We start from the raw sequence: 15958 nt of genomic DNA, 5'->3' as shown, positions 1-15958 counted from the left end.
TTGTCATGGTGATGTGAATGATTGTACTGTTTTATCGTTCAGGTCCTTCTCATATTTTATATTGGCTTCACTCAGTTCATCTGGAAGTAGTCTCAAGTCAGTCATTTGTATTTTGGGATACACACACTGATTGGACCAATACATTACAGTATGCATGCCTTCCACAGTGATCTCATCCTTTAGTGGTGATTACATATTTCCTGTCTGTGTGTATGTGTCGGTGTGCTAAAATATTCATGAAAAAAGAGGGGGAATGTGGATGATTTCATGAGTGTAGACTCAGTGTAGACACAGGAAGGAAGAGGAGGGCTTTTAGCTCCTATCAGCCGTGTGTCTGGAGGCAGGAATGGTGGGGCGAGCTGACAGAGAAGCTGTGCATATGGTGGAGAGGAAATGAGCAGTGGATGGGTTGGGCATCTGCAGTGACTCAACATTGGCACTGAGCTTCGGTATAAGAGGACAGAGGGAGGGATCTACAACTCTGTCTCCCTCCTGGAGCCGTGACGTAATCCACAGTCCCTTCTTTTATCATCTACTTAACCCCTTTTATTTCCACCAACTGAGACATGAAAGCTAATCATAATTTGATCTACTGGGTTCTGTGAAGCATTTTTTTCCCCCCAGATATAATTGTTATCAGGTTCTATTTGAACTATGTGTACTTTGTATCGGTCCGTTGTGGTAAAGAAGGAGCTAAGCCGAAAGGCGAAGCTCTCAATTTACTGGTCGATCTACGTTCCTACCCTCACCTGTGGTCTCGAGCTGTGGGTCGTGACCGAAAGAACGAGATCCCTGATACAAAATGAGTTTCCTCTTCAGGGTGTCCGGGCTCTCCCTTAGAGATAGGGTGAGAAGCTTGTTCATCCGGGAGGATCTCAGAGTAGAGCCGCTTCAGTCACATCGCAGGGTCTTGCACAATGTTTGTGTATTGATATGTAATCGATCAACTGTAATATTAATAAGTGACAAGCAGAGGGGCCTGGTTGGACATGCTAATAAGATTAGCACCAATGTTTCAGTAATTTATAACCCACCAAACAAAACACGGAGCAGCCCAGAGTGTTATCTCCTTATTTCTTTGTATGATAACTATTAATTAGGACACGGCAAGCAATTACATGTCTGCATTTACTGGACGTCTCCTCCGAATGTGACGAACCCAATGCATGTCGCAACAGATTGTACTTGGGGGAAGGGTGGGAGAGCCACAGCATTATTGAAGGGACAAACTTCAGGTGTACACAACAACAGGTTTTGCTTGTAACTAATGCACTAAATTATAGAAATACTAATGCATATGTTAAAACATGGGTGTAAAATAACTGATTGATTAAAAACAAATTAATAGTGTTAGGAATGTGCTAGGCGGCACAGTGGTTGACTGGTTAGAGCGTCTGCCTCACAGTTCTGAGGACCGGGGTTCAATCCCTGGCCCCACCTGTGTGGAGTTTGCATGTTCTCCCCGTGCCTGCGTGGGTTTTCTCCGGGCACTCCGGTTTCCTCCCACATCCCAAAAACATGCATGGTAGGTTAATTGACAACTCTAAATTGCCTGTAGGTGTGAATGTGAGTGCGAATGGTTGTTTGTTTCTATGTGCCCTGCGATTGGCTGGCAACCAGTTCAGGGTGTACCCCGCCTCCTGCCCGATGATAGCTGGGATAGGCTCCAGCCAGCGACCCTAGTGAGGAGAAGAGGCTCAGATAATGGATGGATGGATGGATGGAATGTGCTAATGACTCAACAGTATAACTAGGCAGTAAAATAAATGATTTTAACTTCATGTCAGGCTGGAGTGTTGCTCAATACTACAGTGCATTTAAATACAGGTAGACCAGAAAAATGTCTAGATATGTAGTACTACTGAGCATAGTTTTTCTAGAGAGTATAAGTTCTCATTACTATCTTTTTGCCTTATAGTGTCTTGATTCAACTTGACGAATTCAGCAAGGTGCTTGAAACATTTCTTAGAGATCTCTACTTGTCATTGATGTCAACACTTGGCTGCTGCACAGCCGTGATGCCACTCCCCTGTTCCACCACATCCCAAAAGTGCGCTACTGGATTGGGATCTGTTGACACGGTGGCCGACTGGTTAGGGCGTCATCACAGTGCTGTGAAGTCACTGTCGCGTTGAATAAACCAGTTCAAGATTACATGTGCTTTGTGACATTGGTTTTAATTTTTTTTTTTTTTTTTTCCACCACCACCACAACCCTGGAGACGGTTGTGTGTGATAATCAGTCCATTCATCCATCCATTTTCTGAGTTGCATCTCCTCACCAGGGTCGCGGGCACGCTGGAGCTCATCCCAGCCACCATCGGACAGGAGCTTGCCAGCCAATCACAGGGCACATACAAACAAACAACCATTCGCACTCACATTCACACCGACGGTCTCCAATTAACCTAGTATGCATGTTTTTGGGATGTGGGATTAAACCGGAGTGCACGGAGAAAACCCACGCAGGCACAGGGAGAACATGAAAACTCCACACAGGCGGGGTCGGGGATTGAATCAGAACTGTGAGGCAAACGCTCTAATCAGTAGTCCACCGTGCCGCCGTGAAAATCAGTGTTGTTTGAAATAGAACAGTATGATTAGTTATCACGTTACGTGTGTACCTAATTAGGTGACTGTGTGTTTAACAAACTAACCCAAATTCAGATTAATATGTTTTATTTGATTATTAAAAATATTCTGTCTTTTGCCGTTATGTAGTCTGGTCTGGTGTCCCGTGACAACCCGGAGCAACTCATCATTGCTCTGGAACCTGAGGCGGCATCAATCTACTGCCGTAAACTCCGCCTCCACCAGATGGTGGACTTGAGTAGCCTGACCACTCAGAATGGCTTCAGTCCCACAGACAATGTTGGGAGTACAATGACCCAAGGTAATAACCATTAAACTGTAATTTAAGATCACAAAAACATTTATCTTGACTGTGACATTCATATTTTTACATAAAAAATGTCTTTTTTCTGCTGTATGTTGATTCTCCTGTAGCCTCTCCATGCCATGGTAATAAAACCTTTATTTTACATATAGACCGATGCATGCCAATTAAGTACATATTTTCTTTACACAGCCCGCATCATATTTGAATTACAGTAATTTCTCGTGTATAATGCGCACCCCCCCCCACCCCCCAAAAAAATGTCAAAATTAAAATAAAATTATGTGTTTTGGCTGACCCTTCATGTTTTCTTTAAAGAATTGTACCCATCTTACAAATTCTCCCCGGGTAATCAAACATATGAGCACAACTGTGTGTTTTCTTTTACTAAATAAAAGTAGGGCTGTGAATTTCAAAAGAAGAGCAAGTAAATGAAAAGAAAGTATTACGTGTTCAAATGAAGTGCTTAAATTCAGAATAATTATTTGGAAAAACTAACAAAATACAGATAATACTTCATGTTTTGATCATATGGGTAGAAGCAAAATCATGCATTGTAAAAATGCATTATACATAGGTAGAAGGGTTTTCCAGAATTTTGAGGTCAACTTTGGGGGTGCGTATTATACACGGGTGCGCATTATACACGAGAAATTACGGTAATGTTGCCCAAAATGCTCTCCCGGTTCAGTTCTGTGTTTAGTTACAAATCAGGGGTTATTTCTCAACAGCAATGAAATACTAGGACTAGAAAACAGTCAATATGGTTTATTATCTTTTGCTACCACATGCCTGCATAGAATGTATTCAGTCTCATTTTGATCTGAATCAATCTGGCTAAAATAGGGGTAGAGGGATATTCTTAGAAAAAGTATATTTACATTAGCAAAAGTTAGATAATGCATGTTGCCTTGCATGACGTAGGCTTTACATTTTTCACTCATAATATTATTGGTAATCGAATGCAAGAACTAATAAACCAGCTTCATAATTGAATAGGCAGCAGCCAACAAGTCTTTTAAGTGAACTTTGCTTATATTTGTCTGATGTTTTTTGTGTTTTGTTTTATATATATATATATATATATATATATATATATATACACACAAACCCAATTCCAATGAAGTTGGGACGTTGTGTTAAACATAAATAAAAACAGAATACAATGATTTTCAAATCATGTTCAACCTATATTTAATTGAATACACTACAAAGACAAGATATTTAATGTTCAAACTGATAAACTTTATTGTTTTTAGCAAATAATCATTAACTTAGAATTTTATGGCTGTAACACATTCCAAAAAAGCTGGGACAGGGTCATGTTTACCACTGTGTTACATCACCTTTTCTTTTAACAACATTCAATAAACGTTTGGGAACTGAGGACACTAATTGTTGAAGCTTTGTAGGTGGAATTCTTTCCCATTCTTTCTTGATGTACAGCTTCAGCTCTTCAACAGTCCGGGGTCTCCGTTGTCGTATTTTACGCTTCATAATGCGCCACACATTTTCAATGGGAGACAGGTCTGGACTGCAGAAGGCCAGTCTAGTACCTGCACTCTTTTACTACGAAGCCACGCTGTTGTAACACATGCAGAATGTAGTTTGGCATTGTCTTGCTGAAATAAGCGGGGGCGTCCATGAAAAAGACGTTGCTTGGATGGCAGCATATGTTTCTCAAAAACCTGTATGTACCTTTCAGCATTTATGGTGCCTTCACACCTTCACAGATGTGTAAGTTACCCATACCATTGGCACTAACACAGCCCCATACCATCACAGATGCTGGCTTTTTAACTTTGCACCCGGAGGACACGACGTCCACAATTTCCCAAAACAATTTGAAATGCGGACTCGTCGGACCACAGAACACTTTTCCACTTTTCATCAGTCCATCTTAGATGAGCTCAGGCCCAGAGAAGCCGGCGGCGTTTCTGGGTGTTGTTGATAAATGGCTTTTGCTTTGCATAGTAGAGTTTTAAGTTGCACTTACGGATGTAGCACTGAACTGTATTTACTGACATTGGTTTTCTGAAGTGTTCCTGAGCCCACGTGGTGATATCCTTTACACATTGATGTCGGCTTTTGATGCAGTGCCGCCTGAGGGATCGAAGGTCAGGGGCATTCAATGTTGGTTTTCGGCCTTACATGCAGTGATTTCTCCAGATTCTCTGAACCGTTTGATGATATTATGGACCGTAGATGATGAAATCCCTCACTTCCTTGCAATTGTACGTTAAGGAACATTGTCCTTAAACTGTTCGACTATTTTCTCACGCACTTGTTCACAAAGATGTGAACCTCGTCCCATCTTTGCTTGTGAATGACTGAGCAATTCAGGGAAGCTGCTTTTCTACCCAATCATGGCACCCACCTGTTCCCAATGAGCCTGTTCACCTGTGGGATGTTCCAAACAGGTGTTTGATGAGCATTCCTCAACTTTCTCAGTCTTTTTTACCACCTGTCCCAGCTTTTTTTGGAACGTGTTGCAATCATAAAATTATAAGTTAATTCTTATTTGGTAAAAACAATTAAGTTTATCAGTTTGAACATTAACTATCTTGTCTTTGTAGTGTATTCAATTAAATATAGGTTGAACCTGATTTGCAAATCATTGTATTTTGTTTTTATTTATGTTTAACACAACTTCCCAACTTCATTGGAATTGGGGTTGTACGATACAAATGCTGCACTGTATAATGCAAAATAGCAAACACAAATCTCCCATATCAGATGGCACTCAAACGAGTTTTGTTTGGTCAAAATACACAAAGGATAAAGAACAGCACACTTAACTTTCGCTCATAACACTCTGGTTGAAATAACTTTGGGGGGGGCGGATATGTCTCATGTAAATGAGCCACTGGTCACCTCACCCACCGGGAGAATCCCGAGTATGGCTTTCATTTCGACCCAGGTCGTAGCGACTAGGCGAGCGCCTACTTGTTCTCAAACACTGCAGAGTCCTTGTGCTGACAATAATTATTTGTGTGTTACCAGTAGCTAATGCTAGTTTGTGGTAGCACCACATTTCTGCTTCCCTTTTGACTTTGGCTTGATAGTGCTTCTGTATAGTTGCTTGAAAATGGCGGATCTTCATCCAGCCTTTCTGTCAACTCATCGGTGGCAGAAATGTGTGTGTGTGTTTTTTTTTGTTTTTTTTTTTGGTGGTGGGGAGGAGGGGTTATTATGTAAATTAGCCACACTTTCACAATCCTGCAAAATTCAGAACGGGTACAAGCAGTTCAAAGTACATTTTCCATCATGTGTCCCTTATAAGAAGACAGTGTTTTACTTTTAAGTATTATTGCCCAAAATAAAGTCCGAAATGCACAATCTATTTGGAGAGAAGAAAGAACATAAATATCATGTAAGGCCCTTGACAATGTAGTTGTTCATATACAGTAGCTGCCTTTTAGGCAGCCGGCAAGGGCTGCTATTTCTTGACCACTCTGTTTAAACCTCACCGTCAGTAATTTTGCAGGGATATGCTACAGCCTCACGGGATAAGCAGTACAGAAAATGGAGGGACTAATATTTTGTATGGGTGTGTCTACACAATGAATGTTTGTTTATGTCAGTATCACACTCTTGTTTTTGCTCCCATATTACATGAGCTGGAGTCAAAGATCTCAGATTTTTTTGTACACAAAAGGCCTATTTCTCTCAAATATTGTTCACTAATATGTGTAACTCTGTATTAGTGAGCGTTTCGCCTTTGCCATTTCAAAAAGCTGATCAGACAGCATGATTATTGCACAGGTGTTCCTTGGGCTGCCCACAGGAAGAGTCCATCACATAGAATGCGCAGTTTTATCACAGCACAGATGTCACAAGTCTCGAAGGATCATGCAGTTGGCATGCTGACTGCAGGAACGTTTACCAGAGCTGTTGCCCCTGAATCGAATTCAAATTCATTTCTCCACCATAACCTGTCCTCAAGGCATCCATCTATCCATTATCCATTTTCTTCCGCTTATCCGAGGTTGGGCCGCGGGGGAAGTAGCTTCAGCAGGGAAGCATAGACTTCCCTCGCCACAGCCACGTCCTCCAGCACTTCCGAGGGGATCCCGAGGCGTTCCCAGGCAAGCTGAGAGACGTAGTCTCTCCAGCGTATCCTGGGTCGTCCCCGGGGGCTCCTCCCGGCGGGACGTGCCTGAAACACCTCACCAGGGAGGCGTCCAGGAGGCATCCTAAACAGATGCCCGAGCCACCTCATCTGGGTCCTCTCAATGCGGAGGAGCAGCGGCTCTACTTTGAGCCCCTGTCGAATGACCGAGCTTCTCACCCTATCTCTAAGAGAGAGCCCGGACACCCTGTGGAGGAAACTCTTTTCAGCCGCTTGTATTCAGGTTCTTGTTCTTTCGGTCACGACCCACAGCTCGTGACCATAGGTGAGGGTAGGAACGTAGATCGACCGGTAAATAAAGAGCTTCGCCTTTCGGCTTACCTCCTTTACCACAACGGTCCAATACAAAGTCTGCATCACTGCAGCTGCGCCTAGAAATTCTGGCCATAAAAGTTAGGAACAGAATCGGTGACAAAGGGCAGCCTTGGGGGAGTCTAACCCTCACCGGAAACGAGTCTGACTTACTGCCGACAATGCGTACCAAACTCTGACACCGGTCGTACAGGGACCAAACAGCCCGTATCAGGGGGTTCGGTACCCCATACTCCTGAAGCACCCTCCACAGGACTACACGAGGAACACGGTGGAAAACGCCTTCACCAAGTCCACAAAACACTTGTAGACTGGTTGGGCGAACTCCCATGCACCCTTGAAGACCCTGCCTAGGGTGAAGAGCTGGTCCACTGTTCCAAAACCACACTGCTCCTCCTGAATCTGAGATTTGACTTCCCGACGGACCGTCCTCTCCAGCACCCTTGAATAGACCTTACCAGGGAGGCTGAGGAGTGTGATCCCCCTGTAGTTGGAATACACCCTCCGATCCTCCTTCTTAAAAAGGTCTGCCAATCCAGAGGCACTGTCCGCAATGTCCACGCGATGTTGCAGAGGCATGTCAACCAGGACAGCCCTACAACTTTCGGAACTCCGGGCGAATCTCATCCACCCCCGGGGCCTTGCCACCGAGGAGCTTTTTAACCACCTCGGTGACCTCAACCCCAGAGATAGGAGAGCTTCCTCATGGGAAGGTGTGTCGGTGGAATTGAGGAGGTCTCCGAAGTATTCTCCGCACCGACTCACAACGTCCCGAGTTGACGTCAGCAGTGCGCCATCCCCACTATACACAGTGTTGATGGTGCACTGCTTCCCCCTCATGAGACGCCGGATGGTGGACCAGAATTTCCTCGAAAACGTCCGGAAGTCGTTCTCCATGGCCTCACCGAACTCCTCTCATGTCCGAGTTTTTGCTTCAGCGACCACCAAAGCTGCATTCCGTTTGGCTAGCCAGTACCCACCAGCTGCCTCAGGAGTCCCACAGGCCAAAAAGGACTCCTTCTTCAGCTTGATGGCATCCCTTACCGTTGGTGTCCACCAACGGGTTCGGGGATTGCCGCCACAACAAACACTGACTACCTTACGGCCACAACTCCGGTCGGCCGCCTCGGCAATGGAGGCGCAGAACATGGTCCATTTGGACTTAATGTCCCCCGCCCGGACGTGGGTGAAGTTCTGCCGGAGGTGGAGTTTGAAACTCCTTCTGACGGGGGTTCCCAGCAGACCTTCAGAATACGTTTTGACCGGCATCTTCCCCCGCCACATCGGACCGGCATCTTCCCCCACCATCAGAGCCAACTCACCACCATGTGGTGATCAGTTGACAGCTCCGCCCCCCTCTTCACCCGAGTGTCCAAGACACGCGGCCGCAAGTCCGATGACACGACCACAAAGTCGATCATCGAACTGCGACCTTGGGTGTCCTGGTGCCAAGTGCACGTGTGGACACCCTCGAACATGGTGTTCGTTACGGACGAGCCGTGGTGAGCACAGAAGTCCAATAACAGAACACTTGGACAATAATCACAGTCTAATCAGCATCTCAATATGCCACACCTGTAAAGTGGATGGATTATCTCTGCAAAGGAGAAGTGACCTTTTGTCTGCATCCAAAGTCTTAGATCTTTGAGTTCAGCTTATGAAAAATGGTAGCCAAAACATAATAGTTTGGGTTTCTGTTTTTCTTCAGTTATATTCAGTGTTTTATTGTTCTTTTTTTTTTTTAATGAAGATGATGTGTTTTATGTGTATCCGACCACCTTGCCTTTCACGCTATGAGCTTCATAAAGCAGAGCTTTGCATTCCTTAACACACTCACTAAAACTCTTTTTCTCGTTAACAACCAGCCAACAAGGAGCATGTTCGTCGCAACCGTCAAAGTCGCACCTTTCTGGTGGAAAATGTCATAGGGGAGCTTTGGTCGGAGCTGGAAGAAGGTAGCGTTTCTTTTTACCTGCCTGTCATTCTTTCCTTCTGCTTCTGCTCGAGAGTAACTGGTCTTGCTGTTTCGCCTGCAGCGGTCTGACCTTTAAGTACACTTCATCCAGTAAAGTTTTGAATGCAATTGTAAACGTATTCAGCAATGTGTATTTCTCCGATGCTGAGAAAAGTGAACTACTGCAAAGGCAAAATGCGAGTACTACTTCAAGAGCAACGGCGTCACTGTATTTTGCAACAATGATATCTGAGAATAAAATCAGAGACCCTACAACGGCTGCAAGATTCATGCAGGTTGATGAAATAATTTACAGCAAATGAATTTGGAAAAGAAAAAGACCGTTTTACAATAATCGATTCTGTCAATTGGTGATTAACAGCTTTTGTAAAATGAAATATCCAAAACAAATGAGCGATTTTTAGTAGCGCTACCCTTTTTAAAAGGTGACTTTGATTAAGTTTTCTGTGTCAAATCCAAACTGACAATGCCGTGTCCATCCATCCATTTTCTGAGCCGCTTCTCCTCACTAGGGTCGCGGGCGTGCTGGAGCCTATCCCAGCTGTCATCGGGCAGGAGGCGGGGTACACCCTGAACTGGTTGCCAGCCAATCGCAGGGCACATAGAAACAAACAACCATTCGCACTCACACTCATGCCTACGGGCAATTTAGAGTCTCCAATTAATGCATGTTTTTGGGATGTGGGAGGAAACCGGAGTGCCCGGAGAAAACCCACGCAGGCACGGGGAGAACATGCAAACTCCACACAGGCGGGGCCAGGGATTGAACCCGGGTCCTCAGAACTGTGAGGCTGACGCTCTAACCAGTCGGCCACCGTGCCGCCAATGCCGTGTGATATTGTCAATTCACAATTCGACACTAACCTTCAACATTATGTCTGATGTTTCATTGCTGAACCTGATGTCCACGCAAACTGACAGTTAAATCATAAACAATCTGGGTTTGGTCTCAGTGGCATGATTGGAGCGGCAGTGTTACAAGGACTCACCTCCAACCTTCTTCGAGAACATTCTGGAAAGCAGCAGAGTAGGGATGGAAGGCACAGATCATTGCCGTTTTTACCAAGCACTAAATTTCACTTTGTTAAGGTTTCTGTTCCCATTAAGTCATTTGTTGTGATTGCAAAAAGAGATGTTGGAGAGCACAAAAACAAACTTTCTTTTCTGAAACCAAAACCGCCACATCAAGAAACGTAAATGTGCCGATGCTTTCTATTGTAGCCCTGAGAACTATATATTGTGTTCGATTCCTCATACTGCAAAAGCAAGCCTGATCAGGCTTTATGTAGCATTCCGAACTGTGTCGCGGCATTCAACCGAGCTGTGCCTCTTGGTGGAAGCCAGAAACGCAATACTTACATGAAACCTTTTATACAGGTGACCGTTATGTGGTAGTGGACTGTGGCGGAGGGACCGTGGACCTAACTGTGCATCAGATCCGTCTCCCAGAAGGACATCTGAAGGAGCTTTACAAGGCTTCTGGTAACATGTAGCATCTGTTTAGTTTTTTTTTTGTTTTAAATCAATCAATCAGCTCATAAATTTTTATTTTTTCATTCATCTAGGTGGACCCTACGGCTCTCTTGGGATCGACTATGAATTTGAGAAGCTGCTGTGTCAGATCTTTGGCCAGGATTTCATCGACCAGTTCAAAATCAAGCGGCCGGCCGCTTGGGTGGACCTCATGATCGCCTTTGAATCGCGGAAGCGGGCAGCGGCCCCGGGCAGGGCCAACCCCCTAAATATTAACTTGCCCTTCTCGTTTATCGACTACTACAAGAAGTTCAGGGGCCACAGTGTTGAACACGCCCTGCGCAAAAGCAAGTGAGTATGCCAAGAGCAGTGTTTCCCAACCTTTGAGCCGAGGAAAAATGCCACAGCGCCACCGCAAAAAATATACAGCGGTTGCCTCGAGATACTAATTTTATTTGTCCCTCGACCAGACCCATAACTCAATACGCTCACTGAATGGAAATGCCATTTATCCTTCCCAGCCACCTAAAAAATAAACAACAAAGCAGACCAAGTAGAACAGGAAACATGAACAAAAAACACCTTAAGATACAAAGGTTTTAATCATAAAAAAAAAAAAAAAATGATAGAGAAGCCCCAAGCAAAGCATTAACCCAACAAGCCCACCTGAGACCAAGAGGGTTATTATTATATTATTTTATTTTATTATACTTTATTAAAACATACAGTCATGACATAATTACTGCAATTTCAGGTTCGGTGTGGAGTTTGCATGTTCCCCCCGTGCCTGCGTGGCTTTTCTGCCGGCACTCCGGTTTCCTCCCACATCCCAAAAACATGCGTGCTAGGTTCATTGAAGACTCTAAATTGTGAATGTGAGTGCGAATGGTTGTTTGTTGCATGTGCCCTGCGATTGGCTGGCAGCCAGTTCGGGGTGTACCCCGCCTCCTGCCCGAAGATAGCCGGGATAGGCTCCGGCACGCCCGCGACCCTAGTGAGGAGAAGCGGTGCGGAAAATGAATGAATGAATCACTGGCCGAGAGGATGGTGAAGCCTTGAGTGTAGCTAGTTTTACATGGACATCAAACATTTGATCTGTTGTAGTTAGAGGCACGTTGAAAAACTAAATACACACAGACGGTCGAGACGACAAGGCACAACTTGACAAGACGCGAGTGGACGGGTAGATCTGATTGGCTTCCATGAGGCCGGCAGAACCGATGAGACGAGGTGGACACTCAATGTTCTTCCATTAATTTGAACGAGAGATGCGCAAATGGAGGATTATCTCGAGCATTCTCTTCTGATGGGATCGTTGTATGTCATCTTATCTGATACTATTAAAACGCTTCATCATTTAATACTGTGGAACTCCTTTCTCTCTAGTGTGGATTTTGTTAAATGGTCCTCGCAGGGGATGCTGAGGATGAGCGCCGATGCTATGAATTCCCTTTTCAAGCCCACCGTCGACCATATCATTCAGCACCTCGGTAAGACACACGCATTGCACCGTATCTTCTGAAACAAATGGAATTCTGCTGCTTCTGTTTGCGGCTGGATCGTTTGTCGACTATTTTTAAGCTGTTGCAACTTCGTTAATAAGACAAAGTCAAAGTCGTGGTAGCAAAATCAATATGTCGCAAACCACATCGACCTATATTTGGGCTGTCCAGATGTCAATAAAATGACGCAGCAACATGCTTTTTTAGATTTGTAATCATTTTGTCATTTTTGAAATAATATTGTATCCTTTCCATTTCAAATATCAAATCCGTAAGTTGTTTTGGCTGGAATTTAGTATGACAACATGCGGTAAATGCATGGGGTAATGAGGTTAAACGAGGCACAGGTGGGGAAGATGCTCTCGGGAGCAGGTGTGTGCGAGACAATTACTACTTACCTACAAAAAAAAAAAAAAAGCAATACAAGTTTTGGTAATTACAGCCAGTGTTTCGAAATGTGTTTTTCTTTTAACCTCAAACTGAACATAAATATTGTATGCGGATGGGTTAAAAAAATAAAAAATAAAATAAAAAATCAGTAAGAGTTTTTTTTTTCATGTTTCTTCCTTGCCAGGCTAACAGGCAAAGAACGATTTTTTGCACTGATCCGGATGGACAGGTGGAAATCAGCATGTGAGCTGTGTTTTTGTAATGATAGTACAATCGTTTGATGTTGTGTTCCACTGCAGACGAGCTCTTTGAGAAACCCGAGGTGAGCGACATCAAGTTCCTTTTCCTAGTGGGAGGTTTCGCCGAATCAGCTCTGCTACAGCAGGCTGTCCAGAACATGCTTCAGGGCCGCAGTCGCATTATTATCCCGCACGACGTAGGCCTCACCATCCTGAAGGGGGCAGTGCTGTTCGGTTTGGACCCCAGCATCATCAAAGTCCGCCGCTCCCCACTTACGTACGGCGTTGGTGTCCTCAATCGCTTCGTCGAAGGCAAGCATCCGCCGGAGAAGCTGCTGGTGAAGGACGGAACGCGCTGGTGCACCGACGTCTTTGACACGTTCATCGCCGCCGACCAGTCGGTAGCGCTCGGTGAGATGGTCAAACGTAGCTACACGCCAGCCAAGCCCTCGCAGCAGGTCATCGTCATCCACGTCTACTGCGCCGAGAAGGAGGCCGTGGGCTTCATCAGCGAGTCCGGCGTCAAGAAGTGCGGGTCGCTTCGCTTGGATGTCAGTGGCACGGAAAGCGCGGCCCCGCGCCGCGAGATCCAGACGCTCATGCGGTTTGGCGACACCGAGATTCGGGCCATGGCAGTCGATGTGTCCACCGGGCGCACGGTCAAGGCTAGCATTGACTTCCTCGGCCATTGAGTACGGAGACGCAGAGCGAATGTTAAATGGCGCAGCTCTCATGCACATACAACTAGTAGAATATTTCAAATATTCTAAAATGAGGCTTAGACACTTTTGGGCTATTCGATTATTAAATCAGGCCCATCACTTAAACCATTTACCCAATGCTGGCATCGTAACTGCCCATTTAAATGTACTGTTTATGCTCGATCTCTTATTAGCTAAATGATATCATGACACGACAAGCGCAAAGTCTCAAAGAGAAAAAAAAATACAAACACGGTCTGGTTTCATTGGAAAATAATGCCGATGCTTTGAATGCGCCTTTGGTATAACGTGCTCTGCAAAACAGCTTGAGTTGAAAAGAAGCAGAAAAGCCTTGTTGCCAAGTATTCATCATGTTACTTGTCTTTGAATTATACATTTACACTGGATTTGTGTTTGGGTCTTTTGAATGCCCCCCCCCCCCAAACTGGACTTGCGACTTGCCCACTTGGAAAGGCTCAATATTAGCGTGCAGTCACATTTGTTTATTCCTGTATATACAGTATTTAAGTATTGTACAGATTTTTAGCATTGTGTCAATAGCTTTAGCTCGAGTAGTTTTCCGCGCGTGCTTTCACTTCTCGTATCGAGCGCATCGCCCGCAAACGCACGAGAGCCACCGCGAGACCATTTTTTTTGCAGGACCAACAGGCCATTCATTAATTGCGCTTCCATTGTGTTGAGCATGTCGCAACGCTCCGCCAGCTCGCGCGTTCTCAGCGTCCGACCTCTTCAAAATTGATCGGAGCCGGAATTAATACGTACTAGAAATGTAACCTATGCGGAAAACGGAAGCTCGATAGCGCGGATCAACTCACTTGGCTCGCTCTCCATAACCTGCGTGTAAAGTTTCAATGAAGGGTCGCGAATGCTCCGAATGCCCGCCTCCTCGACACCCCCCCCCCCCCCTGCAGGCCACTGTGAGCGCCAAGTGGGGCATTATTGGTTGAACGCGATTAATCAACAATCAATTCCATATAATTGAGATTCATCCATCAATCGTTGCCCAACAATCGGTCAATTCATTATTAAGCGTCCGCGACACTCAGACACCGATGCTGCAGTTGTTCGCATGCCAACATTTCACATGTTGGGCGGGAACGTCAGCGGGTGAATTCGAAGGGAACTTGTGGTTGCAGTTTGTGTTACTTGCCCCAAAAAAATGGTGGATGTTGTAGCACTTTTCATTGCCTCCACTTTTCAATCTGTGCCTTGAAAAGTTGTCTCCGTCAGTACATAAACTTTAGCGATGTTTTTTTTTTTTTTTCCCGCCATAGTGTTGTACTTGATGAAAGGGATTCGACAATTTCTGTTGGAGCTAATTGTTGCTTAACATGAACACAAAAATGACTACAAGTCGATTGTCATTTGAATTGACTTTGTTTCGCAAATGCTGTAGTGCTTACTTATGCTGGAAGTTGCACGTCATTGGCTAGTATTCATTTCCAAATGGAATGTGAAATGTTACTACCGCAGGTGTCCCACGCATTGTTCTAGGCACTGGCACACGAAACTTGGAAAACAATATCGCAACTGCACGAAAGAACTTTTGCCGGCAACCTTGCGCTGTAGCGGTGTTCGTCATGTTGTGCTTCTGTATTGTTCTCAACAGTTTTGTCAAAGTTTTCCGATTTGAAATGCAAATCATAGCTCGTGGCACGCACGCGTGTGGCCGCCATCGGCTGACCTTTTTTGCGCGATGCACGCTTCTCCCATGTGTCACATGGGAGTGACCAAAAGAAAACCCAAGTTGACTGCAGTCACACAACCACGCTTCGCCGCCGGTGGCCCATCGGAGTGTCGGGCTTCATAATGTGTGGGAAGCTGTGAGGCGGCCACCGCATCACTCTACGCTGATAAGCTATTACATTTCTTCAGAACACGTATGCTCACACAAGTAAATATGAAGTGGGATCATGTATTAAGACAATTTCTATAGGCTACATGCAGTATTTTCACTGTACAGGGTTCTTTCGCACGTGAGCCCTTTAGTTCGTTTTAATCAAACTTAAGTCGCTCGGCGGTTCAGCAAACCTCGTTCCATTTTTCTGACACTCGGAATAATATATATATATATATAATATATATATAGTAAATCGTAAAAACACTTGACATGGTTGAACTTAAGAGTCATCTCAATCAGTCTTCAATCTACTATTTGTTGTTCATTTTTCAATGGATATGTTTTTATTAGATTTTTTTTTTTTTTTTAATCTCCAGTTGCTTCATGTCTTTGTCCGCTAATTTCACATCAATAAAAATGTATTCTAAGCATTCGCTGCTATTCAGCTTCACATCAATAAAAACATGTATATTTCAAA

The 15958-nt window shown here is 44.6% G+C and overlaps 1 protein-coding gene across 3 annotated transcripts; it reads left to right on the top strand.

The window, feature by feature from the left end:
- Window positions 1-2724: 2724 nt before the first annotated feature.
- Window positions 2725-15958, top strand: LOC133485879 (heat shock 70 kDa protein 12A-like). Of its 3 annotated transcripts, XM_061790232.1 has the most exons (7): window positions 2725-2892; window positions 3006-3020; window positions 9205-9294; window positions 10692-10796; window positions 10880-11138; window positions 12174-12277; window positions 12979-15958. In XM_061790232.1, exons 1-7 carry the CDS (start codon window positions 2817-2819, stop codon window positions 13608-13610), a joined length of 1281 nt encoding a protein of 426 aa, XP_061646216.1. In that variant the 5' UTR covers window positions 2725-2816; the 3' UTR covers window positions 13611-15958. The 3 variants fall into 3 exon arrangements, with proteins under 3 accessions (XP_061646216.1, XP_061646217.1, XP_061646218.1); XM_061790233.1 differs by lacking the exon at window positions 3006-3020; XM_061790234.1 differs by lacking the exons at window positions 3006-3020; window positions 9205-9294.

The sequence above is a fragment of the Phyllopteryx taeniolatus genome, chromosome 11 (genome assembly GCF_024500385.1).
Source record: "Phyllopteryx taeniolatus isolate TA_2022b chromosome 11, UOR_Ptae_1.2, whole genome shotgun sequence".
NCBI classification, from domain to species: domain Eukaryota; kingdom Metazoa; phylum Chordata; class Actinopteri; order Syngnathiformes; family Syngnathidae; genus Phyllopteryx; species Phyllopteryx taeniolatus.
Note: the sequence above shows the minus strand (reverse complement) of the source record. Positions and strands in the feature narration are given on the sequence as shown.